The sequence below is a fragment of the Lepisma saccharinum genome, chromosome 18 (genome assembly GCF_977018435.1).
Source record: "Lepisma saccharinum chromosome 18, izLepSacc3.1, whole genome shotgun sequence".
Classification (NCBI taxonomy): domain Eukaryota; kingdom Metazoa; phylum Arthropoda; class Insecta; order Zygentoma; family Lepismatidae; genus Lepisma; species Lepisma saccharinum.
In genome coordinates, this window is record NC_139246.1 from 14,597,750 (window position 1) to 14,624,114 (window position 26,365).

Consider the following 26,365-nt stretch of genomic DNA (forward strand, 5'->3'; position numbering starts at 1 on the left):
AATATCCGGATATTGTTTATTTTTTGTATCCATATATCCAAATTACCTGGATGTTTGCATTATAGGGATATCCAAATTATCCACATTATTCAATATTATGTATGTTCGAACTATCCAAAATGTCTGGATATTTGAATTATGCAGATTATCTGAAATATCTGGATATCTGAAGTACCCGGATGTGTGCATTATCTGGACAGTTTTGTCGTTTATACATTTCAGTGGCTCTCTGCACATTCTTTTATTTCATTTATTTCATCCAATCTGACTGTTTATCTGGTTTACGGATTGTCCCCATATTTTTTTAAACGTTTAATTTTTTTTTGTTTTGTTGCCTAAAACAGAAATCTACATTACAACGTTAATCATTAATGCACAAAGTTTTCCACCATAGGAAAAAAAAATGAAGAGATACAGTTTAGGATTTAACATTCTCAGTTTGGTGTCATGAAGCTTTATTTGGTAATTTTTTCCTTCATTTCAGACACCATTCTTACCAGAATATCTTACTGGACTTGAAAAAGTAAATAGTGATTTGAATACACAGATAATCTGAACACCCGGATATCAGAAATAACTTTATTAGTTTAGTATTTAGTATTAGTTTGATATCTGGATTATCTGGATATCTGTATTATCCACATATTTGGGTTATTTGCATATTCGTATTGTTCAGATATTGGAATTGTCTGAGTATTCAGATATCCAGATTATCCATTACATCCAAAATGGATATTGGATAATTTGAAATCCAGATGCTTATCCGGATGTTGTGACCATCCATAGGTTGTACACTGGGTTCCGAAACAAATCAATTTCATTTTATAAAGATTTAATCAAATCAGACAAAGCCATATTTGTATTTCAGGACATTGTCATAACATGATAACGGACATTCTTGTTGGTTTTTTTCATTGATGTACATATTTTGCTTCAATTCCTTTTTCCCTTCAATTCTCATTTTGCACAGTTTCTTTTGTCGGTCATCATGCTTTTCTTCTTCATGTTATCTCCAATTCCTTCTGTCAGTTTTGCTGTTCAATGCCTCCTATACCTGGAACACATACAGGAACAGGACAGCAGGGAGCTGTTACACACATCACGTCCTCTTTAGCACATGCCTCATTATTGGAACATGAATAGCCAATACAGGGATCTTGGCAAGTGCTAACCACTGTAAAGAAAATACCAAAGTATAGCCTGTTGTTCTTGTTAAAAATTATTTTATTTGATTCAGAAACAATAACCCTGTTCCCCCACATAACTACTTGTACACAACAGTACTTTTTTTTCGTATGAGAATAAAACACTGCATTGTATTTGTGCATTTGTCTTTTGTACGTTGCTTTTCTCCTAATTTCAATGGTGATGAAGGATAAATGATGATATTCATGAAGGGAGGTTCTTGAACATACACCTAGCTGGACTTCGTGGTAGAGTGGTTGGTACACTGTCCTACGATACCAGGGGTCCCAGATTCAAATCCCAACCTGAGCATGGGTGTTCTTTGTGAGTGTCCCTTCATTCTATTTAAAATTCTTGAAACAGCTGTTGGAACCCCCTTTCATATGGGTTATCATGTGATGATGTGTAAGATGTTACAATTTCATAGGAAAATATCAACCTGTTACAATGTTTGAGACTCATTGAAACTGTAAAATAGTCATGGTGTACCTATTGAGAAAAAAAAATCCTTACAAAAAGCTGTTTGAAATCAATGCATCACTGAACTGAACCTAATACCAGTTGAAATTTTTGAGGAAGTGTCTATAGTTTGTAAAATTTATTATTCATTTTTGAACCTTAACCCTTCGTCGGTTGCGTGAGAAAAGTTACGTTGATGGTTGCGCATGGTCTCAGAGACCGGGTTTTTAAAATATGCTAAATTAATGGTTTAAAATGCAAATTCCTCAATTATTACGATTTGATTTTTTCTTTCAACAATTGAGATTCGATAAAACTATAAAAATTGAAATTCTATAAAATTATAAGGAAGCACTCTTCCTTAATCAGGCATGGAATGACATATTGGATTATCAGTGAAAACTAGGTACACCTATAGCCACACATGGACTCAGACAGCAAGGGGCTGCAACGAACCCTGTCTAGCAGCTTAAATATATACATGTATATTACTAACACTGAAAACAAAATCATGGTGTAAAAGAGGAAGGTTAGAAACTCAGATAGCGGGAGGGTGTTGACAAAACGATCATTCATAAATAATAGGGCTGAGCCGATACCGATGCCGATGTGTTGGTATCGAAAAGTATTGGTTGGAATTCATCTACCGATACCAGTCGATACTTTTCCAGCATTATGGACTTTCACAGAATCCTCAGAAATGTTGCACGACACTTTCATGAAGTATAATTATTCTAGAAATTATGCAAAAATTCGAACTTTTTTTTTTTTGCACTAATTTTGCAAAGGAAAACTATTTTTGTGATTACATAATATCTATTTTAATATTCTGATGCAATTCTTCAATATTCTAAAGCAAATTTCTTGGTAAATTGATGTATATAATTGGAGGATATTTACACACCATTATTGATCAATATTTCGAAAAAATCTTAATTATTGAAATTTTCAACTATCAATATCGGTATCGGTGGGAATCGGTAAGAGTATCGGTATCAGTTCAAAGTGGTATTGGCTCAGCCCTAATAAATAATGATGTTAAAATCACACACCCAAAACGAGAGACCAACACAGGGTTAAGGTTGTTCCAGGTTGTTAACCTGTATATATACACTGTGTGCAATGAATATTTAGGAAGGGGATCTTGACCCCCACAAAAAAAGACTTACCAACGACTAAAATAATGAAAAAGTACTTGTCTAGCATTTTATGCACTAAATTCGATGGTTTTTTATTTCCTCTGAACGTGGAAGGCAATGATTTTTGTATTGAGATTATACTGCTTTTAAGGACATAACCAAAGAAAGAAGATTTATGCACTCTACTACTTATGAAAATATGCATAAAATATTAATGAGGAACTTTACTTTTCGTCAACTGGATCTAGCATACCTTTTTATTATTCAATAAAAATTGAATTCTTAATCTATTTGACATTAATTTCCTTGTTTTTGTACAAATTTTGGCATCTTAAGTACACACAAGCTAGATAATAAATACATGCTGTTATATCTATATTCTTATACCATCGTTGTATGTATTCATGTAATAATAAAAATGCAATATAAATCTACATATTATAATTAATATTTAATTATAATTTAATTTCTTTAATATTAAAATTGTTATTAATATTTCCAGTGGCAGCGATTGAGGGGGAAACACCCTCACTTTTTGTCACTTTTGCCCCCTTCCACAGTAGTTTTGGTAGCCAATCGCTGCCACTTCTGAGACACTTGGTTTGGATCCCCCCAAATATATTTCTAGATACTTGCCTGACTCCTTGCTTCTCTCGTAATACAAATAGTGAAATTTCAAGGATGTATCAGTACAATATTTAATGATTGATTATAATCATTGATTATAATGATAATTAATAATTATTAATTAATTTTCTTAATTTTCCTGCCACTTTTGCTTAATCACAAAGGTGAGAATGAAAGGGCGATAACATTAAATTAGAGGATTAGGTTGATAATCACAAACACAAAGGACAGGCTACAACATGAGCTCAGATGCCAGAGCCTCGTTCACCTGAAAGGAGCAGTCAAGCATGTACTATGTGGAAGAGAGGTTGACATATGTGTGTCTTCATGAAGAGCCACCCCTTCTACCCGTAACAATTGATTATGAAATAAATCTTACTGTTTCTGAGGTATAATTATTTGAATAAATGATGATCGGTCAAGAGGAATAACACTAATGTAACAGGAACCGAAAAGAGCTTTCGCAATTGATAATATGCATTATGTTAATGCTATAGTAATATTAATAGTGAAAAACATACCTTGAGCGTAAGTCGATGATACGACGAACATCACAATGATAAACCAGAGTAGTATCATCTTGCCTGTGATAAAGGAACAAGGAAATTGATTTCTGTAACAAGAAGTATGGATACTATGAATATCATTTGCATAAATACATGGTGATAAATGCAGCTTAGTTCTGAATCAGCATGCAACTTTTCATATCTAGGTGCATGCTGTAGTTGCATAATTTTCAGAGGGTGTACGTTAAGTCATGAAACAAATGGAGAGCATGTTTCCATTAACTTTGGTTTAAATATCTGGATGCAAGCATTTAACTTCTACAAAATTGCCATTTATGGTAGAAAATTGATGATAATCATGATATACCCATAAAAGAGGCATTTTTTTTAAAGAAAGAAATGTTAATGGCATGTTATTGTATTTTATTTTCTTGTCAATATTCCTTTTGTAAATGATCAATTTGTATAATTTTAATGATACTTCTAATTGCACAGTAAAAGGTGTCAAAATTCTTAAATGAGAAAAAAATGAAACGAGAAAATTAGCAGAAAAAGCAACATTTCCCCTTTTTTCCGTTCTCTCCGTGTTTAAAACTGTAATACAACAGACCTCAATTGACGCATTAAACGATTAGAGCCTTTATTGCTTGCTGCATATTGTTGTGGAAAAAAGAAACAAGAACATTGTTGAGACTTTCGCATCAGACTTACTCGATAATTCAAAATCTGAAGTCATGTAATGTCAAACTTCTATGTTGGGTTTATAACGAAAGGTAGGTCTCAATAAGCTCACTGGAGTTATGCCTAAATTACATGAATGGATATAATCGAAACAAAAGTAGAAGGTATGCACAAATGAGTACAGTTAACTACAGGGTATATGGCGTATACCGCTGTATACCCTCGATTACACCCCTGCTCCTACCCCATATGAAGAAACCATAAATATTACATACATATTAGAAACATTACTTATATTACATATAATTATTTATATTACATACATACATTATAATATAAATGATTTTGCCAGCTTGGTGGCCGAGTGTGCATTAAGTGCTTGTATCTTGCCACCAAAGTCTTCAGTTCGAGTCTGAGCATGAGGGTTATTTGTGAGTGTCACTTCATCTAATTGTCACTCATACTCAGCTTCGTGATTAGCCAAAAGTGGTAGAAAAGCGAGGTAAATAAGCTACACAAAAACAGCAACAAAGAATCAGTTTTTACTTTAATATTGTACTTCTTTTTGTAATTTCCTTATTCTGTGTCGCATTTCCTCCAGTTCTGGTTAATATTGGCACTGAGTCCAGGCTTCAGAGTCCCTTTAATGCAGCCCAGGGTGTACTACGGTTAATAATTGAGGGCCTTCAAATAAAGTCACCCCTTAGGTAACAATAATACAAAACAGAGACCAAATGAAATATGTAAGAGATGCAAGAGTTTGGAGAGGCCCAGAAATTGGCAGTGACCACTATCTTCTTATAATGAAATTAGTAACACAAGTTAAAGAAAAGAATCTTAAGACAAAGAAAAAGCATGTGTCAGAATCTCTCAAAAGTTATAAGTTGATGGAGAAGAAATATCAGGATATCTATAAAGAGAAAGTCAAGGATAAAATAGAAAAGCTAGGGACAGGAAGGGATACAATAGATTTGGAAGAAAGTTGGATGAATTTCAAGAAAATAGTGCTAGATGCAACAAAGGAAGTATGTGGCACATACAGAATAGGAATAAAGAAGAAGAGGACCCCATGGTGGACAGAGGAAGTAAGAGAACAAGTGAAACAAAAGAAACAAGCATGGCATAAATATTTAACAACAAAAGACAAAGAAGACTACCAAAAATACAAATTGGAAAGACAACGTACTAAAGAAATGGTCGTTCTTGCAAAGAAAGAAGCATGGGAAGAATTTGGTAAATTTATAGAAAATAATTATAAAGAAAACAAGAAACTGTTTTATAAAGTGTTAAAAAATATGAGGAAAGATAAAGAATGTCCACTGAAATTCATCAAAGATAAAAATGGGAAAATGTTAACAGAAGAAACGGAAGTTATGAATCGGTGGAAGGAATATTTTATGGAATTGTTAGAAGGTACAAGTATGGAGGAACAAGCTGATGAAACAACTCTAGAAGTTATATTGGAAGAAGATGACACAATTAAGGAAGAAGAACTTAATAATGCCTTAAAAAAGGTAAAAATCGGTAAAGCTGCAGGTCATGACAGGATTACACCAGAAATGGTTAAATATATGGGAAGCACAGGAAAGAAATTATTACTCCATACTATTAACCTTGCTTGGAAATACAAAAAGACACCAAAAGACTGGAGAATTGCAGTGATCACACCAATATTCAAAAAAGGAGACAACCGATTATGTTCAAATCACAGAGGAATTTCATTGTTGAGTGTCCCAGGTAAAATCTATGCAAGAATTTTGGAATACAGGCTCAGGCAAGAAACTGAACACCAACTAGAAGAAAGCCAAAGTGGATTTAGACCAAATCGAAGCTGCCAGGACTTAATTTTTACACTAAGACAAATATCAGGAAAAGTGATAGAATATAATAAAGAAATTCATATGTGTTTCATAGATTTGGAAAAGGCATTTGACAGGGTACCTTGGATTAAATGTGGCCGCGGTGGCTCAGTCGGTAACGCGTCTGACTACCATGCTCAAGGTCCCGGGTTCGATCCCCGGCCGGTTCAAATCCGGGAATTTTTCTAACGGTGGAAGCGGCCCCGGCGCCCACCCAGCGTCGAATAACATGGGTACCTGGGGGAAACCCTGGGGGGGTAAAGGCGGTCAGGGGCGTGATGCTGATCACATCACCCCCACTCACGACCGGATCAAGAAAGTGTGGGGCGTTACCCCCACACCCCCTATACGCCTTCATGGCGTGGTGCTATGCACAGGGGAACACTTTACCTTTACCTTTACCTTGGATTAAATTATGGGAAGTGCTGCAAAGAAGAAAAGTGAATGATAACCTGATCGCTAGCATACAAAGCTTTTACAATAACTGTTGTAACTACATCCGTACAAGTAACATAAAATCTGATGAATTTTATACATCAACTGGAGTAAGACAAGGCTGCCTTTTAAGTCCACTTCTGTTCATAATTTTAATTGATGAAATTACAAAAACTTGCAAAAGAAAGATTAAACCCTTTACTGTTGGGAATTGGCTCATGAGACCTAGCTTTTGCAGACAATCTCGTTTTATTTGCTAAAACTGAAAAGGACTTACAATATAATTTAGATGTATGGAACAGAGAACTACAAAAGGTAAATATGAGAATTAACACCAGTAAAAAAAAACAATGATAATAAGTAGAGAACATAGAACTCATACCATTAAGATAGGAGGTGAGAGCTTGGAACAAGTAACAAAGTTCAAGTATTTAGGGTCTATAATAAGCAGCAGTGGGAAAATAGATGAAGAAGTAAATAATAGAATTGCTGCAGCAGTAAGATTATATCATGCTCTAAATAGAAACTTCATAAATAAAAAGGAAATTACGAAGAAAACAAAGTTGACAGTTTACAAAAAAACGTATGCACCTACACTAATTTACGGGTGTGAATCATGGCGAATCATGAATCATGAATCATGAATCATGAATATGTCTAATAAATAATAACAACAACGTTGAAATTTAAGTTCTGATCGCATAATCTGAAGCTAAATACAATGTAGATGTCTGTAATTGCCAGGTTAACGAAATCAATAGTATATTAATTTTCTTATTTACCCATTTTAATGTTGTTGTCTTCAAGATGTGATGTAACACTGTAGGTAAATGACGTCAAGTTATAATCAGCATTCTGGTGAAAGGCAGCTTAATAAAGTTTTCTTGTTTTCTCTTCGATCTTGACGAAAGTAGTCCCTCCACCTTAGAGGTGTGAAGGAGTTATCCGCTTAACCGAATATGGCGTCGTGGCTCAGAAGCAACCAGATAATATTTATCTGCTTAAATGAGTAGCTTTGACTGGATAAGTCGTTAGGGCAACAATTGCAAAATACGTGCTTTGATATGTTACCAGGACAAAATGTCAACAAACCTCTTTGTTATTTTCACCTTTTCTAGGTTTGCTTGATAAGGTTTGTTGGCATGCAATATTTTTTGGACGGAAGTACGAAAGTAGTAATAGGGAAAATTCCAAAACCGGTTGGTGTGGTTATGATAAGATTATAATGTTATTCTAAAATCCCAAGTAATTTTGCAAGCTTGTCTTTTCTGTGTTCAATATCTAGAATACGTCCAGAAAAACAGATATATTGAAGTTCGCAAAAAAGCATAACACGTGTGTTGGCATCGTGGACATGTACAGTCATAAACACTTCTGGATTGTAATATAAAAATTCACTTTCAATAGGTTTGTTACAATTCAGCAGTGTCCGCGACTGTATATTATCTACCAAAAAGTGATTGGTCACCTACTTGAAATGTTTATCTGGGATCCATGCTCTGTCAAAAGATTGTGGTGTCGCCTCTTGCTCCTATAACAACAGCCCTCACATGCTTTCGACTAGATTGTGGAGAACATCCTCTCGAATGTTCCGCCATTCCTCTTGAAAAATCTGAGTCAGGTGGACGAGGGAAGTTGGTTGAATCTCCTGAGATCTCACCCACTAGTGCAACTCATCTTCATGGGATTGAGGTCAGGACTCTGGGCAGTTCAATCCAAGCATTGTTCATTGTCAGGGTTGGCATGTGTTTAAAACAACTTGTTTTATATGTTTAAAACACACAACTTTGTTTTGTTTTTTACAAATGTTTTAAACATGTTTTTTTTAGGTTTGTTCAAAACATATTTTGTTATGTGATAGTCTGTGGTTATTTGCATCTTTTGTAATGTTTGTCTTTTCATTCAATCCATGTCATTTTGTTTATTGCATACAGAAATCTGTTCAGTGGCTGAAAATGTACATTCAGTTAACAAAGAAACATATCGTAATGACTCGGTGAGTAATCGTGGGCCATGTTTAAAACACCTGGGTATGTTCTTTTTACATGTCTCAAGAAGCATCTAAAAATTGAACAATATATGGACGAAACAGATTTGTTTCACATTTAACACACTGCACATTGTTGTTAATATCAACATTTTGTTGCATTCATGATAAAATTTCAGAAAACAGAGTAGCTACCACATGGATAGAGTGGTGAAAGGCAACTGTAGATTAGTTGAACCTTCTCGAGCAGCTTAATGTGAGATTTAAGAATAACGTAAATAGGTATTTTAAGAAGTTAGTCAAGTATTTACTTTATAACCAGAAATACAGTCCTTATTAATCATTATTCTTAGCATTTTGTTTAAAACTTTTTTTTTGTTTAAATCATGTTGGGATCTTGATTAAAACACTGTTTGAAACATGTTTAAAACAAAGAAATGTTGTTTTTTCTTTTAAAAAAACACAACTTTTGCCAACCCTTTCATTGTTGTCTTGATACCACCGCATAGTAGCAGCAGAAATATGTCACCTGGAATTGTTATGTTGGTAGTAACGAGGGTCCATTTTGTAAAAATGCCACAATGTTGGGAGCACCTTATTGTTTAGATTATACAGCACGACTGGGAGTCCATGATGCCACATAAACATGCCAGTGGTCCCACTTAGTAGTATGTGAAACTGCCTCCCATTAATTTTTCTTGAGTCCTGGATTCGATACTCGGTGGAGGCACATAGTGGTTCGGATCCTACTTTAAACTGTAGTTCCAGTCCCAATTAGCCTTACTGTGCATAAAGTGGACTTAAAACACCAAATCGATCAATCAGTCAATCATTTTTCTTGAGCAACCACAGGAAGCGAGATGAAAAGATGATGGAAGTTTTATGCTAGATATGACAGGGTGTCTCCCAGTCAATAATGTCAAGAAAAAGTCAAGAAGTCAACAGGTAGGTCAAGAAAGTCAAGAAATTATGTTTGTGGTGAAGAATTTTTGCTATTTTTTACAGTATAGTGAATTTTTATTGTTATATACCTGTACTGGGATTTGATAAAATTGAATATTTGAAAATTAAAATTGAATTGAGTTGTGGTTAAGATTTGTTCACAAATCTTAACATTACATTCTTGTAAATGTGAAGTTTTGTAAAAATATTCAATAATGTGGCCATTCTCCATCCAGGATGAAGTCTGAAGCATTAATTTTTACATGCATTAATTATAATTAAGGCAAGACTAAGTCTCATGTTTAAGTACAGCTTCAGTGTCTTTATGGTAGGGATTTTTCATTGAATAAAAATATCTATTTTCTTAATTAAGTAGTGGGTGATTAAATAAATGTTTAGAAAAAGGGGGGAGGTCAAGAAAAATGAAAGAAAGGTTAAGATAAAGTCAAGAATTGTGGATTTGTTATTTTGTAGGAGCAAAATATTTTTTAAAATATAATTCTTGTTAGTAATTAAATAATATCAAGTGCATATAACTTATTCCTGTGTATTGTAATTATATTTGCATGGAAACAGTAATAAAAACATTCAACTTTTCATAAATTGATATATTTCAGATTCTGCTGCAAAAATACATAAAAACAATGTTTTGTGTCATTGTATTGTTTATAATGTAAATACAGTAGCATTTCTAAATTCGCTAAAATGTTATTTTTGTTGTTGTTGATGAACTTTTTTTTTTTTAAAAAAAAAGCTTGATTGTTGAGAATTATGTGTTCGTTCATGCTGGATCTCGGCATACAATACCACATCCTTGGCTACAGCACTTCTGTTCATCTGGACAGTCATAGTCATTATTACACATGAGAATGCAAGGTCCAACTTCTACTGGTATATTGGGGCATGAACCCGCTTTCTCTGAAAAAGAAGCAAATGCATATATCATCTAAACATCTAAGCTTTTGTGCAATGCTGATTGCCCCGCTGTGGTTGCGCCCCTGCACCCCCTTCCCCCCTAGTGCTTTGAACTTTAATCGCTTGAAAATAAGTGAATGCCTTATTGCAGAAAGGGACCTGAGTTTCATTTTTGACGTATCAGAGTTAATGGTATTTTTTATTTTCCTAGTTACAGACACATCTTTTAGTGCAGAAAGGACGTCAGTCACACGAGGCTATAGCCAAGAAAATGCACAGTGAAAAGTGTACTTTAATGCAGAAAGGTACCCGAGTTACTGACTCGGGTCCTTTTCTGCAATAAACTTAGCCGTATTTATACGTTGTACGAACTGTGTATGCTAATCTGTAATGCAGCTAGGGGCAGTAAAAATACTGTCGAACTTATTGACACCAGTAACATTATTGGTTTCGCAACATGGTGGCCTCATGTCTACAAAAAAATGCGGCATCTGTGAAAACTACCATGTGTTCCTACAAGAATAACTAACTAACTAACTCCCTAGCCTTCTTAAATTCATGGCTGCAGCAACACAGGCCTTCCATCTTTCTCTATCTTGAGCAAGTTCTATATACTCTTTTCCATCCCGACCGATTTCCCTTAGGTCCATCTCAACGTTGTCCCTCCATCTTCGTCTTGGCCTTCCTACAGGTCTCTTACCATCAGGTTTCCCAACAAGAATCCTGTAAACTCCTCTTTCCTCTCCCATTCGTGCCACATGGCCTGCCCACCTAAGCCAAGCGTCAGGTTAACCTTGCAGCAGGTTTTCGCATATGTAGATCCAAACGTGCGCGCAAGAATATAGTTCCACTGAGACGGGTTCTATTCCGACACAACTGCATACTTGCAAGAAAACAGTTATTTAATTTGTAAAATACAGACAAAATAATACATCCATTAGCAGGTGTGGACTTGATCGGTTGCAATCACTGTGCAGACGAACTTGGATCCGCAGATTCGCCAACTGGAGTTTGTATTGAGCTGAGGAATCCCTGAAGCCCAAGTGCGAGTCGAGCAAGACTGAATACGTTGCAGAGCGCGTGGAATCCGTGATACCATTGTTGCACATCCCACTATTTTAACCCTATGTTTATTGTGATTAATAATCGTGCTATACAGCGGCGAGAATGGCTAAATCAAGCAAGGTCTCCTGTTCAGCGAGTGTTATTGTGGGCTTCATCCGAAGGGAAAAGCTCTTCAAATCAAGCAAGTTGTTTAAAATGCATAATCCTCCTTACGGAAACAAGATCAAAGTAAAACAGGGCGTGAGGTGATTTGCCGTCAATGGGCGCACGAACTGTATCCCGGGTGTTGAATGATTTGCGATTTGAGTTTAGGAAGAGGAAACGATTGTTTGTTGTTTGACTACAAAAGAATGTCCCCGGTATTAAAAGATATCCCCGTGAGAAGAAACATGTTTATTATTTGGACCAGACGTGCTTTAACTCTGGGAGGGGCGTGGGCGTTATATTGATTATTTATATATATATATATATATATATCACCATGCAAAACCACCGCCAGGGCTGAAGAAACAGACGAGAAAGGGAGAGGGGAAGGGGGAGGCTTATTGTTTCACCCACTGACGGCAATGGCGTCTTTGTTGAAGGCGCATATATTTACTGTTCTTTGCAAGGAAAGGGATGGATGATTAGCAAGAAATGGACAGACCAAGATTTGAATCCTGGTTTAGTGAAGTGATTCATAAATTGTAACCAGAATAATAGCAGCAGACAATGCACCTGATTGTATATATCCACAATAACAAATCATACTTTTTTTTTTGCTGGTATAACTTGAAGTGCGTGTGTCTTACAGTAACAAAGGTTTTCATAAACGTATTTTTTTATAAACCAAAAACAATAATTTGTCATTAAATTCAAGAGGGCCTGTCGTTGTTTACTTATATCTTTGTTTATTTTTATTTTTGCGTGCTCGAAATATACACACATGCAAAATTACTGTTATGTATATATTAACTTTTAGTTTCTTAGATATTAAACGAGAAGACAAAAGTTTATGAAGAGATAAGTAACATGCATTTCCTGAATTAAGCTTACTTTTTATTTCCTCTTTAATACAATTTTCATTTGTTAATATTACTCCTAAGTATTTGAATTTGGAAACTGGTTCAAACGAACTGTTATCAATAATTAGATTTTGATTATTACCTAACACTTGGTTTCGGCCTGTAAGCATATATTTAGTTTTCTCTTTGTTAACTTTCAAACCTATCTCTTTAGCAGTTTTGAAAAATATTTTAGCATTATTCTTAATTGTATTCACACCATCCCCTAATAAGTCTACATCATCTGCATCAGTGGCGTCTCCTGACCCTGAACTTAAGGCGTTGTCAAAGAAGGAATGTTAACCCCTCCCCCTCTCATTTCTGTGACCTAATATTACTCATTTTCTATGAACATGTTTGGTGTAAATTTAGAAATATTTAGAAAAACATTAAATTACATAAATTATTTAAAATGAAGTAAATACTTCATTTAAAATATTAAAATTTTTGAAGGGTAAGGACAAGCAAGGACTGTTTAAACGAGAAAATTAATGTTCAATACTTCGCCATACAATTAATTTTTAAAGCAGCAGTTTGCAACCAGAGGGGTTCGTGGAACTCCCATCACCCCTACAAAAAACACCCTGGACATAAGAATGACCCGTTCATTGAAAAATCGCTAAAATGCACATTCCCGGTTTTTCCCCTTGCCCTTTATTTATCCTTCCAAAAAGTAAATTTTGAAAAATCAACTGTTCATTACTTACAGTTACTTGAATTCCAGCTCTATTCTTCTTTCTTTAAAGAGAAATGCCCTGATCACAGCCTCATAAAATTTGGATTTATCCCCTTCTCTCAGCTTATAAAGTAATTCTTTCTCGATGGAGATAATTCAACTGACCACTCATTACAGAAGATCCATTGTATGTCTGGGCAATTAATTTATCCCCACACTTATATTTATCCATTATTTCAGTCACGTGACTAAAAAGAGCTCCTGCAGTTTTATCGGCGCTCATGTCATGAAACCCAAGAAATCTTACAATGACGTTTTTCTGTGAGTCCGAAAAAAAACGTAACATCGTTGACACCTGAGATTTATTGCTAATGTCTGATGTTTCATCGACAATGATAGCCACAAAGTCTGTGTTTTGAATTTCATTGTAGATTTCATCCCTCAGAACATCGAAACTGAATTTATTAAATAATTTTGAATGCCTGCCGAAGTACCGCGAAAAACTGTAGAATTTAATAAATGTTCTTTTAATGAGGGATCAAACTCGACACTTGCAATAAGGAATTCCATGTAATTGCCCTTATTTAGAGATGCTGCATTTTCCTCATGGCCTCGGAATGGCAGTTCTTGCTTTGTTAAATAGTAGACGGCGTTAATCAACCTCTTTAATATTTCCCTGTTCTTTTTTACTTTTTCATTGTGTAGCTCTGTTTCAGATTTTCGTTGAGTATCCAAAAGACCGTCAATTCTAGTAGAGGTGGCAACAAAACTACTAAATTTAAAGAAACTAGAAAGATGCAATTCAGACTCACTGTGTTTCTTCACTGCAGTATTGAGATGATTCAAATCCGCATACCCTTGATAATTCCAAACACCTTTTTTAGTCGAAAGTCGGGACGGGGTATTTTTTAAATCCCGACATTCGGGACGGGAAATGTTCGAAATTTTCCGAACCTCTTGAAAAATCGAATTCTACACATCATTTTCACCTTAGGTGATTGTTTTTGCATTTCTGATACAAAAACTAAGAATTTACGATAAGTTCCAGACATTTGCAATGCCGAAAACATCGAGAATTAACAACTTTTTACAATGACCATTCGGTATTTCCCGACTGCTCGGGATCCTGAAAAAGTCGGGAAGTCATTTCCCGAAGTCGGGATCGGGACAGGAAATTTTTTCCCCGATCCCGGTGCCGACTTTTCGGGATCCCGCACTCCCCTAAGAATAATAAACATGTTCAACAGTAAAATTTATTCACCACATCACACCCGCAAAGCCAGTCTGAAATTTCATAGAGTTCTTTTCGAAAATGTCTCTCAAAACCTTTTCCAGCACCACTTTTTCCTTTAACATATGTTGACATGGTGAGATTCGGACATGGTAGACCATTGTCAATCACTTGTTTCTTCTCTGAATACGAAAGCGAAGAAAACGAATCATTTAAATAGTTTTGCACAACACTTTCACTATTCTCCACTTAGAGAGTATTGACAAAAAAGTAAACTTTCTTAATAATGGTATTAAGACTATTTTCGATAAGCATGCCCCTATACGTACTGCACGAATAGCCAAGAAAAAAGTACCGTGGATAACCGACAATACCAAACTATTAATGAAACTTAGAGATAATGCTCTCAGAAAATATAAACTGACGAACAATCCGTCACATTGGGATTATTATAAAGAGCTGCGGAATTTCACCACGTCGGTTATAAGACAGGAGAAGAAAGCCTACCTCTCGTTCCACATCAATAGAAACGTCCATGATTCAAAATTAATGTGGAAAGAGATAAAGAAATGTGGTATTTACGGAAAGGTGGAGCCGAGTGTCCCACACTATTTAAATGATCCGCATCTGTTAAACACCCACTTTATTGACAGCGCCAATCCCTCTAACCAAGAAACCGATCTCATCCTCGAAGAGTGCGAACGCTTCCTTACGACTACATTTACTGAAAACGGCGACACCTTCTTCTTTCGACCCGTCAAAGAAGTAGAAATTGCACAACTCGTGTCCAAAATCCGTTCCAATTCCTGTGGCACAGACGGCATAAACCTAAAAATGATAAAGCTAATTCTTCCACACATTCTTTTACCTCTTACTCACTTGATAAATTTCTCGTTAGATAAGAACACCTTTCCCCTTGCATGGAAGGAGGCTAGAATCCTGCCCTTACCGAAGAAACGACACGTGACCGACATGAGCGACTTACGACCAATTAGTATATTACCTGTCTTATCAAAAGTTATCGAGAAAGCAGTGTACAAGCAGATAGAAAGTTTTGTTACCAAAAATCAAATATTGCCTGCAGTACAGTCTGGTTTCCGACCTTCCCACAGCACCGCAACGGCGCTCATGAAAGTAACAGACGACATTTTACAAACACTAAACGAAAGTAAGGCTGCAGTCTTGGTGTTGCTTGACTTGTCCAAGGCGTTTAATCTTGTATCTCATCAGCTACTCCTTTCGAAAATGAGTTACTACGGTTTTTCGCCGGGAGCAAAAAAATGGTTCCGGTCTTACCTTACTGGGCGAGTGCAATCGGTGACGCTTCCCTCAGGAGCTACATCGACTCCCCTTACGATACCCTCAGGGGTTGCGCAAGGAAGTATTCTAGGCCCTTTTCTATATTCCCTCTTCACCGCCGACCTACCCCTAAATGTACGACACAGTGTACCTCATTGTTATGCAGATGACACGCAGCTGATGATGCCAGTAGACCCCAAAAATGCAAAACCAGCAATTGGTCTCCTGAACCGTGACCTTCATGCTATTTATAAATGGTGCAAACGTAATGGTCTTGTAATCAACCCCTCTAAATGCTGCTTTACATTAATTGGTTCTAGCGCTGCCTTAAATAAAATTCAAATAAATGGGTTATCAATTAATATTAATGATGAGAGGGTCCCACACTGCACAACTGTTAAGAACTTAGGTGTGATATTTAATGAGAAACTTGACTGGCAAAACCACGTAACGTCTCAGAGTTCAAAAGCTTATGGTATACTTAGATCACTCTATAAATCATCGCACTTACTTTCGACTGATGTTAAATTGCGCCTTATGCAAGCTCTAGTTCTTCCAATTTTCGATTACTGTGACGTTGTTTACGGTGTTAATTTAACAAAAAAGAATGCTAAAATTGCACAAAAAGTACAGAATTCTTGTATACGTTTTGCATTTAACTTGAAACGAAGGGATCACATACTGCCTTACTTAAATGACGTTAATTGGCTGAATATGACACGACGCAGAAAACTTCATCTGGCCTGCACAATATTCAAAATTCTGCAAACAAAAACACCCACATACTTATACGACAGACTCCAATTTAGACACGACATACACAACTACACGACTCGACACTCTAAGAAACTTAATCTGGACAGATTCTCAAAATCCATATTCCTGTCATCCTTCAAAGCTGCTTCAGCATATTGTTGGAATGCGCTGCCACCAGATGTTACCTCGTGTGCGACATATAACAGCTTTAAAAGGGCAGTAACGAAAGTACTTCTACATGAGCAAGGACAAATCATCAGTACACATGACTAGATTCAGCATGCTTACGTTGAAATCAAATCAAAACAAAAAATGAGCAGATTCGAACCCAAGATGAACATTTTGATGTGTATGAATGAGAAAAATTGTTTTTTATCTTTTTAGTGTGTTAATTACTGAAATATTTAGAAGTGAAAATGTAATGGAATTCGTATGTTATAGTAGTAATTGTATTTTGTCTGTTTTATTGTAGTAGATTTTGCGGGTTAAGTGGTAGAGCAGCCACAGGATGAACTTCGCCCATGAATAAAGAAATTCTAATTCTAATTCTAAAATAATCACATCACTTCACACCACACGTTTAAAAAATAATGCACAACAATCACGAGCAAAACAGCGCGGAACGCGGGGTGAATGAAAGCCAAACCGTTGGGAACAAATAAAACGCCTTGAGAAGCTAACCATGGTGGTGGGTGGCAGGGTGCGCATGCGCGGTCATCCTATGTTTCGGCAGTGGTAAGACGTTGTATTTCCTCTCCAACGTCCTGGCAGTCTGGGACCGATCTGCCTGCCGGACAACCACTGCGCGCTGCGCCGCGTTCGTAAACTACCGGGCGCTCGAAACTGACAATTAAAGAAAAACGCTCAAAATCGTAATTTATAAAAGTACAGATACTTTCTTCTTTATTTCATTTTCCTTTGGCCGTTGACACACGACTTACATACCCAGAGAAATCGCCACTGATCTGCATATGCTAACAACTGAGTCACAACATTTAATTTTAGTCCTTCTTTAGTTTCTTTTACCTTCCTAACAGCATATTCTAAGGCAAAATTAAAGAGCAATGGAGATAATGCATCTCCTTGTTTTAACCCATCATGAATTGTAAATTTGTCAGACACATTAATACCCACACGAATTTTACTTTCTGTTTCACTGGTGCATATTTTTATCATACTAACAAGCTTCTTAGGTATTCCAAACACTACTAATATATTATATAATTTATCTCTTTTGACCGAATCATATGCTTTTTTGAAATCAATGAATAGCTGATGGACATTTTGATTACCCACTTTTTTTCAAGTGTCTGTCTGATGTGAAAAATTTGATCTGTAGTTGATCTGTTACGTTTAAATCCACATTGATAATCACCTATAATTTCATTAGCAGATGGGGTTAGTCTTGTTAAAAGAATGTTAGATAATATTTTATATGTTGTTGAGAGTAGAGAAATTCCACGGTAATTATTGCAGTTCATTTAATCACCTTTTTTAAACACAGGAACAATTATGGATTCTTTCCACTGTTGAGGGATTTCTTCTTTATTCCATATTAAACAAATTAATTTATGAATTTGACATATTAATGAATTTCCACCATATTTAATTAACTCAGCTGGTATTAAATCAATGCCAGGTGCTTTGTTATTCTTTAGCCTTTTAATAGCATCTTTAACTTCAGTCAAGTTAGGTTCTGGAACTAAAGGTTCTGCTGTGTGGACTTCATTTACTTCTGATTTATCTCCTACATGGACATTTAAAAGGTCATTAAAGTAGTTCTTCCATCTATTTAGAATATCACTTGGGTCAGCTAGAAAATCACCGTCTTTATCTTTTATCAAGTTTACTTTAGGTTGCCACCCCTTTCTAAACTCATTTACACCTTTATATAAATCTCTGATATTTTTATTTTTGCTGTTCGTTTCAATTTCGTTAATTTTGCTTTTCAAGTAATCTCTTTTTTTCCTTCTAAACGTGCGGTTAACCTCTCGCTTTATTCTATTATAATTGTTTAGATTTGTATCATCAGAGTTATTTAACCACCTAAGTCTAGCCTGATTTCTTATTTCTATTAGATTATGACATTCATTATCAAACCATGGCTTACTTTTTCTCGGTTTATGGTTCGTACAAGAATAGGCAGTATTTTCAGATTTTCAGGTATCATTACTTTGAATACTGTGTTGAACACAAGGGTACTGTCAAGGTATCCAAATTCATCAAAGCTTTGACGTCTTACACCTTCTATCTGTCCAAAGGTGCAAGAATTGTAATTCCTACGGCACGTACGTTCCCAGTTGCACGTATCACGATCAAGCTTACTAAATTGAAGGACATACGAACTGTCTTGTCGTATGTACCAGACGACGTCAAAGGATTTTATGAAGATATTCTTCAGTGGCCCACTACACACGGCAATGAAACAGACTCAGATGTAGAATAACACACACATGTATGAGCTCGTACATTATTGTACTTCAAACACCGACAATAAAGTCCAGAAAGTGCAGTACACTGTCATTTATTGCTGAATCTATACTTTTCTGTGGTATATATAACATAACCTAACCTAACCTAGCTTATGTGGCAACGACAAACGGGCGTTTGTAGGATATTTCTCGTCTTATTTCTCAAAGTTTCCACTTTTATTGAAGAAAGATACCGGAGTCACAACCTTTTCATCTCCACTGTCTCTAGCAGCATACTGCAGGGGGGGGGGGCGCATTGAGGGTTGCAAAATTAACTTGCTTTATGCTGAATATTTGAGCCAACAGCGGTACATTTCTTTCTTACACTATCAATATTATACGATTTTTCTTGTTTTTCTCAGAATTGTGCAAAAGTGACTCAGGTCCCTTTCTGCAATAAGCCATTCAAGTGTTTTTCTTTAAGAGTATAATGTCCTTTAATACCGGCGATAAGATTCCTCTGCACTAAATTTATAGGTAAAAGTACAATAATGTAGGGACATGGACGTCTGGAAAGGGGGGGGGCAAGGATGGCGACACCTCCCCCTTAGAAATCGAATGTCAACCTAAAATTATATATTTAACACGTATAATATGATTTCAGTCATAGTAATTTTACATTAATGCGATAATTTCAAATTCAAGTAGTTTTTTTTGAGGTTGCAACGCTATTATCGGGGTAATATGCCCCATGAAAAAATACCTTGCTTGTCCCTCAGTGGAAAAAATCTGCGGACGTCCATGATTAGGGGGGCAATTGCCCCCTTGCCCCCCAGTGCGCACGCCTATGCTTTGTGAACAGAACACTTTCAGTCTGAAACAAAACTGGCTTCATTCTGGTCTACACTATTAAATATAGGGTGTTCGGGATAAAAGCACTTAAGTCAAAAAATAAAATTTTGCAGTAGGTAGTTATTTACGTTAATTTTTGTAATAGAAAACATTGTAGACATGTTGGATCATCACTATTAAGAATCTTTTCACATGTCCAATATAAAATTATACTTATATTATTATTATTAATTTCTTTAATTGATTCACTGTGATAAGTCTTAAACAGTCAATTTCCACCTCCATCCACTTACCATAGAAATGACCATGACCTAATTAATGTGATTTTCGGTTTTTTAAAATATATTTGCACAGCACTATTTATAGGGAAGTAATGGGAAGGCTGGAAATTCCAGGATTCCGAGAATAGTAAAATTAAATTCATTTAATATTAATAATAATTATTGATTATGGCTGTTTCGCTAATGGTAAACTGGGTAATAATTACCTTATTACTGTCTTTAAACAGTTTCGAATTAACATTTCTAAAATTAATATTTCACTGTACAGTCACGGACACTTCTGGGTTGTAACTATTCCACTGATTTTCAATGGGATTCTTACAACCCAGAAGTATCCATGACTGTACATATCGACGTGCGGTAATTATATTTACCATTACAACATTATTGTTCATTATGTACATTTAGATTTTTAGATTCAAATTTTCGAATTATATCTGCGTTTTTCAATTATGATCTTTTATAAACTATGCGAATTATTGTCGTTTTACAGTTTATTATGAACGTAATGAATTCCGACATAGTTATTTTGAAGATATGAATAAAACTGTTCTCGCTATGTCCATGGTATACTTTTACATGCATTCTATGCTGATACAATGGTAAAATGTGGTGCTTACAAATAGAAAATAGAAATCACAAGTCCCCAGATGGTCATCTGTACATGTTACTGATGGTCTAGAGAAATCATGCAGGTCAATAATAAATAATTATGACAAAAGCGCTTGTGGTTGAAAAATAATACTAAGTTTCTGATAATGCATGAATAGTACTAAACATACCTCCGTGAGCATATGCTTGTGATATCACAAGTAACGCAATGAAAAGCAACCAGATCAGTTTCATCTTTCCTGCGATAAAGAAAGAAATAACTAATATTAGCAAATACAAGAAATGCCAGTCCAAAGAATATTTGCTGAAACAATATGAATGGAACCTCCTCGTTGCATTTTGTTCTTAGCAGTGACGTGCGGTGACGTCGACACTTGGGGTAGCAGTCAGTGGCGTGCTCAAGGGGAAGGGGGTTGGTGTGGGTCACACCCCTCCTCCCTTTAGGGCCAGTATTCCTTCAAAAAAGAAGAATGTCAATAACAGGAAAAGATTGCAAAATTATGAATGAGTACTAGAAAAAGTACACGTAACCCCCACCCACATTCGAAAATAAAAAACTATTTGATTTGACTCTAAGCCAGAGATCCTGGGTTCGAATCTCGGATTGGCCATTTGTGTTCTTTGTGTGTGTCCCTTCATCAATTTTGTCGTACCAAAGGTGGCGGAAAAGCGAAGTAAAATAAACCAAATTGAGCAATCAATAAATGATTTGATTTCATTTTTGTTACTTAGCGTCGCTTTTTTTGTCACATTTGGTTAATTGCGAAGATACGATGAAATTGATGAAGGGACGAGCACAGGGAACGCCCATGCCCGGGTCGGGGTTCGAACCCAGAACTCCTGGTGTCGTAGCGCGCTGTGATAACCACTCCCCCACGCTTGGTTGATTTGGTGACAGGTAACAAACACAACATACTTTTTTGTAGTTTCTTCAATGATATTCATTTGACTTTTTGAGTTCTGAGATACATTTTTCATTCCAAATTATTTCATTATTCACTGCAACACATAGGACAAGAATGCGCACTCATCACGGGTTCGAATCCTGGCCTGGATTGTTCATATGAGGTCCCTTAACCAATTTCATCATATTATCACTCAATCCTCATTTTCGCGATAAACAAATGTGGCAGAAAAGCGAAGTAAAATAAACCAAACCAACAACAATATGAACACGCGTTCTCTTGCCCAAATAAATACATCCGTATTTATGACTGTTAGAGACCAGGAGTAGTATATTTAAATAAAACGCTACTAAAACGACAGTCAGAGAGAGCCTGAGCACATATTTGTAATTTAATCATTATATATTCCATATTTGAAAAAGAAAAGAAGAAAGAAAGCATAACATTATTGTCTGCACATAACACGTTCCCATTTCATAAATAATAAAACTACATCCCATATTATACATACGCACATATTATACAACGTGTAAAAGGTTGTGTAAATACAGAGAACATAAGTACTGCAGAAAATTTTACCCTGTGTTCTTTAGAGGATTTACAAAAAAATTATGAGAAACCAATCCCCTATCTGTTCTATAGGAGATAGACTGGGGGACCTGAAAGACTGGGCTTTCAACCATTGCAGCGGGGGGCGAGGGGACAAGGGAGGTAGAGAGAAATATTCCTTTTCCTTGGGCCGGCCGTTTCTACCTGGAAACTGGTCTGGCGGAAGAAGAGCGAGCTAGGGTATCCAACCAGCTTTGCCCGCGGAGAACACCGATGGACGAGAAGCGCGTGGAAAAGAAAGTGTTGCGTATGAGCTGTGGTGGCTTTAACAAGACAATAAATATTGTGATTTGAATATAATTCGAGATGTGAGATTGATTGATCTATCTCTGCTAGACTAGCTACTCCTCAGTGCACGTCACTGGTTCTTAGGAATGTTGGCTCATGGGAGAGAGAGTGCAAATCTATCTCCCTTTGGGGACGCACTGTTTACTGGATCGACCAAACCTATCATTTATGGGAAACAAACTTCAGTACAGTGAAATAAATGTATAACTTAAAGATTAAAAAGGTAAAGCTATCCCTTGTACATTGAAAAATGTCGTGAAGGCATACGGTTGGATGTGGAGGTAGGGTCCCACAATTCATCATTTCCTCATTTTTCGTGGAGGTGATATGATCAGCACCACGCTCCTGCCGCCTTTACCCAGGTACCATTTTGTTAGACCTTCGATGAACCTCAGAGAATTGATTCTATTTTTGCAACGTGGCACAACTCCTCACAGTAGGTTAGTATAATAATAATAATTATTATAACAGCAACAACACAAAATAATCAGAAACCAGTGTCAAATAGACCCAGAAACTCTCTTCAAATAAATTTCATAGCTGCCTACAGAAGTCTGTGATCCTGTACACTGAACTCAACCTTGAACTAAAATTCTGTATAAAGAAGCAAGTTGTGGCAATGCTAGTGTACACTTCCCACATAGTCAGAAGAATCCTAAACTTGTGGTAGACCTTACACAGTACTATCTCTATTAACTGAATGCTCATTTACTGTGTTATACTGAAGTGAACGTGTGCTTACTAGCAGAAATAAATTTTTATAAGTATTCCTATTCGACGTTTCAGTGATAACAGAAGGAACAAATACTGTAAACAATTGCTTTTCTTACTCACTCGGGTTGAAATTTCTTGAGGAATTGACGCCAGGTCTCAGGTCAATGTAATGATTCAATGGAGAAGAGTTCGATATGCTGCCTGCTATTTTGTGGCGAAGTGTTTACTCTTACCACTACACGTGAGACATAAAGACATGTATTGGGATATTTCTCTGTTTATGCCAATGTACCATGTGTCGAAATAACGAACAGATAAAATATCCTAGTTGAACGACTTGTTTTTTCAGGATAATTATGCAAAAGATGTTCTTCCTGTCTCTATTCTCTCGATAAGGTTCAGTCAGACTGTTTTGCACGGTAATTTGTTTGTAGCGATATGTCAACTTTCACTTCAAGTTTCTTGAGTTTATTGCTTTAAACTACAGTATGATCCCAAAGTCACCCAACCCTATCCCTTTTACTCACGATTAGATTACTAGAACGTGTTAAACCTATGTGGTTACTGTTATTATTAATTCTTAACAGTGCCGGCCATTAGGTGCCAAAACTGTAGGCGGGCGAGAACAGTTCACTTTCTCTTGGTAGACAAGGTTATCATTAAGAGACCATAGTGCAGGGCAAGAAGTGTGTGTGGGGAGGGGGAGGGCATGGGCGGAGTTTGAGCTTTTGCTTTGGCGGGGCCAGACTCTGGGAGAAGCATATGATGTACCTGAGGGTTATTGAATATCCCCTAGTTTAAGGGGTTCGGAGGCCTTCCCCCGGAAATAAAAAAAAAAAACAACTTAAAAACACTGAGTTTTATGCCTTTTAGATTTGAAAATGTTAAATTTCCTCTCTTAAGTAAACAAATATTAATTAGTATATTGGTTGTCAGTTTTAAAAGAAGCAAAACAGTACGATTATTGCATTTTGTATTTCATTAAATTTTTATTGATACAATACTCGTATTACTTGAAAAAATTACGGTACAATAGTAAACTTCAGAAATTTTAGAAAAATTAAATTGAAAAGTTCTTTTGATGCCCCAGCAGTAACTGTTGACTCAACAAAAAGTCCTTTTACGTTTTTCTTTCTTCAAACTGTACACATCAATCAAATCGTCTAAGACCCGCTATTGCGCCGCAATTACCGCACATGACATCATGCCAAACGTTAAGATTTGCGGTATGGCTTCATAACAAAAATGTAGTAACTGAACTTAATCATATGTTATCTTTTTAGTATTTTCTTAAAATGGGGGCCAGGCCTCCCTTGGCCCCTCCAGAACTCCGCCTATGGGCCGGCAAATGCCCTCTAGGTGGTCTACTCTGTAGGGCGTCTGATTTCCATGCGGGAGACCCTGGTTCGATTCCCGGTGTGCGTGATCTAAGGTCGGAATTTTTCCGGCCTTGTCCTCGAATAAATTGACTCTGGGGCTCACCCAGCCTCAAATCAATGGGTACGGGGGGGCGGCAACCCAGGGTGTAAAGGAGGTCGGAGCGTGGTGCTGATCATATCACCTCCAAAATAAACGGGATCGAGCATGTGTGGGACCCTACATCCTCACATCCCCTAAATGTTCCTTCATGGCAAGGTGCTACATGCACGGGGAACTTTACCTTTACCATTCAACAATTTCTAATATATGCATTTATGAACGTTTAAAAAGAACTGTGAAAGTAAATTGTGTGCAACGTTATAACTGCCGAACGTGATCATCACCAAGATCCAATCAACATGTTTAGTCAGGTTATGAATCTACCTGCACGTACCATCCCAGGGGAGAAACTTGATTTCCGGTTCCAGCTTGGAGAGTATATTCTGGAAATGACACCAAGCTTGTTATTACAATGACAGATAGCTGATTATGTGCATTGCTATAAAATGTACAATTATATAGGCCTAAGTGGAAAAAATGAGCGATTGAATATCATTAACTTCTTCCTTTCGGAAACCACACTTGTATGTGGCGCCTCATGGTCAGTTTAGACACAGATAAAGATATATAACTATATCTGTGGTTTAGAGGTGTGAGTGCTCTACCGAAAATGAGACGTGTTGTTATTTATGACCAGAAAAATTAAAAATAACTTCACGCATGCTGTTCTCATCACTAAACTAGAAATTCATGCTATCCAGATGGCTGACCAATTAGATTGCATTCAACAGATGTTTCGAAAATTGTGCAATCCTAATTTAATGGCTTCTAACAAGGAAACTGGAAGAGACATTGACACTACTATCGGATTAAAATTGTAGATACCCGAGTTTGGACTACACAAAAACGGGTTGCATCAAAATTTAGCTTATTAATTTTTGCGTTAATCTGTTCTAACCAATTTTTTTTCGAGTATGTCTTCTATTTCTAACCGTCGTGAGAACAAAAATGTTCCGCTTTTTAGTTTTGCAAACGATCGTTCTCTTTGAAATTATATAAATCAAAAACGGGTTGTCCGATTGTGATGAAATTTTAGTACAGTAGAGGCAGAAAGGTTTTAAACACATTTCTTAATTTTCAGATTTTTAACATTTGTCAAAGAATCATTATCATCAATTTTGCGAAACAACTTTTTCTTACAGTCCAGCAGAATTAACTTGAGAGAAATGGCCGCTCTGTGAGTGATGCAATTGTGCTCGAATTGGCTAGAGAGGGGGACTTCCCCCTGTAACGGGCCAACGGAAACTCTAGAGTAGAGTTTGTAGAGTTTCCGTTGGCCCGTTACAGCGGGAAGTCCCCCTCTCTAGCCAATTCGAGCACAGTTGCATCACTCACAGAGCGGTCATTTCTCTCAAGTTAATTCTGCTGGGGGTAGTCCTACAACTTGTTTTGAAGCTCTTTGTATCTGT

General features: G+C 36.4%; 1 protein-coding gene across 1 annotated transcript; it reads right to left on the bottom strand.

The window, feature by feature from the left end:
- Positions 1 to 10,477: 10,477 nt before the first annotated feature.
- LOC146001861 (nawaprin-like) lies at positions 10,478 to 23,715 on the bottom strand. Its single transcript, XM_083139568.1, has 3 exons — positions 23,598 to 23,715; positions 21,132 to 21,200; positions 10,478 to 10,738 (listed from the first exon to the last, which is right to left on the bottom strand). Exons 2-3 carry the CDS (start codon positions 21,193 to 21,195, stop codon positions 10,602 to 10,604), a joined length of 201 nt encoding a protein of 66 aa, XP_082995694.1. The 5' UTR covers positions 21,196 to 21,200; positions 23,598 to 23,715; the 3' UTR covers positions 10,478 to 10,601.
- Between the last annotated feature and the right edge of the window lie 2,650 nt (positions 23,716 to 26,365).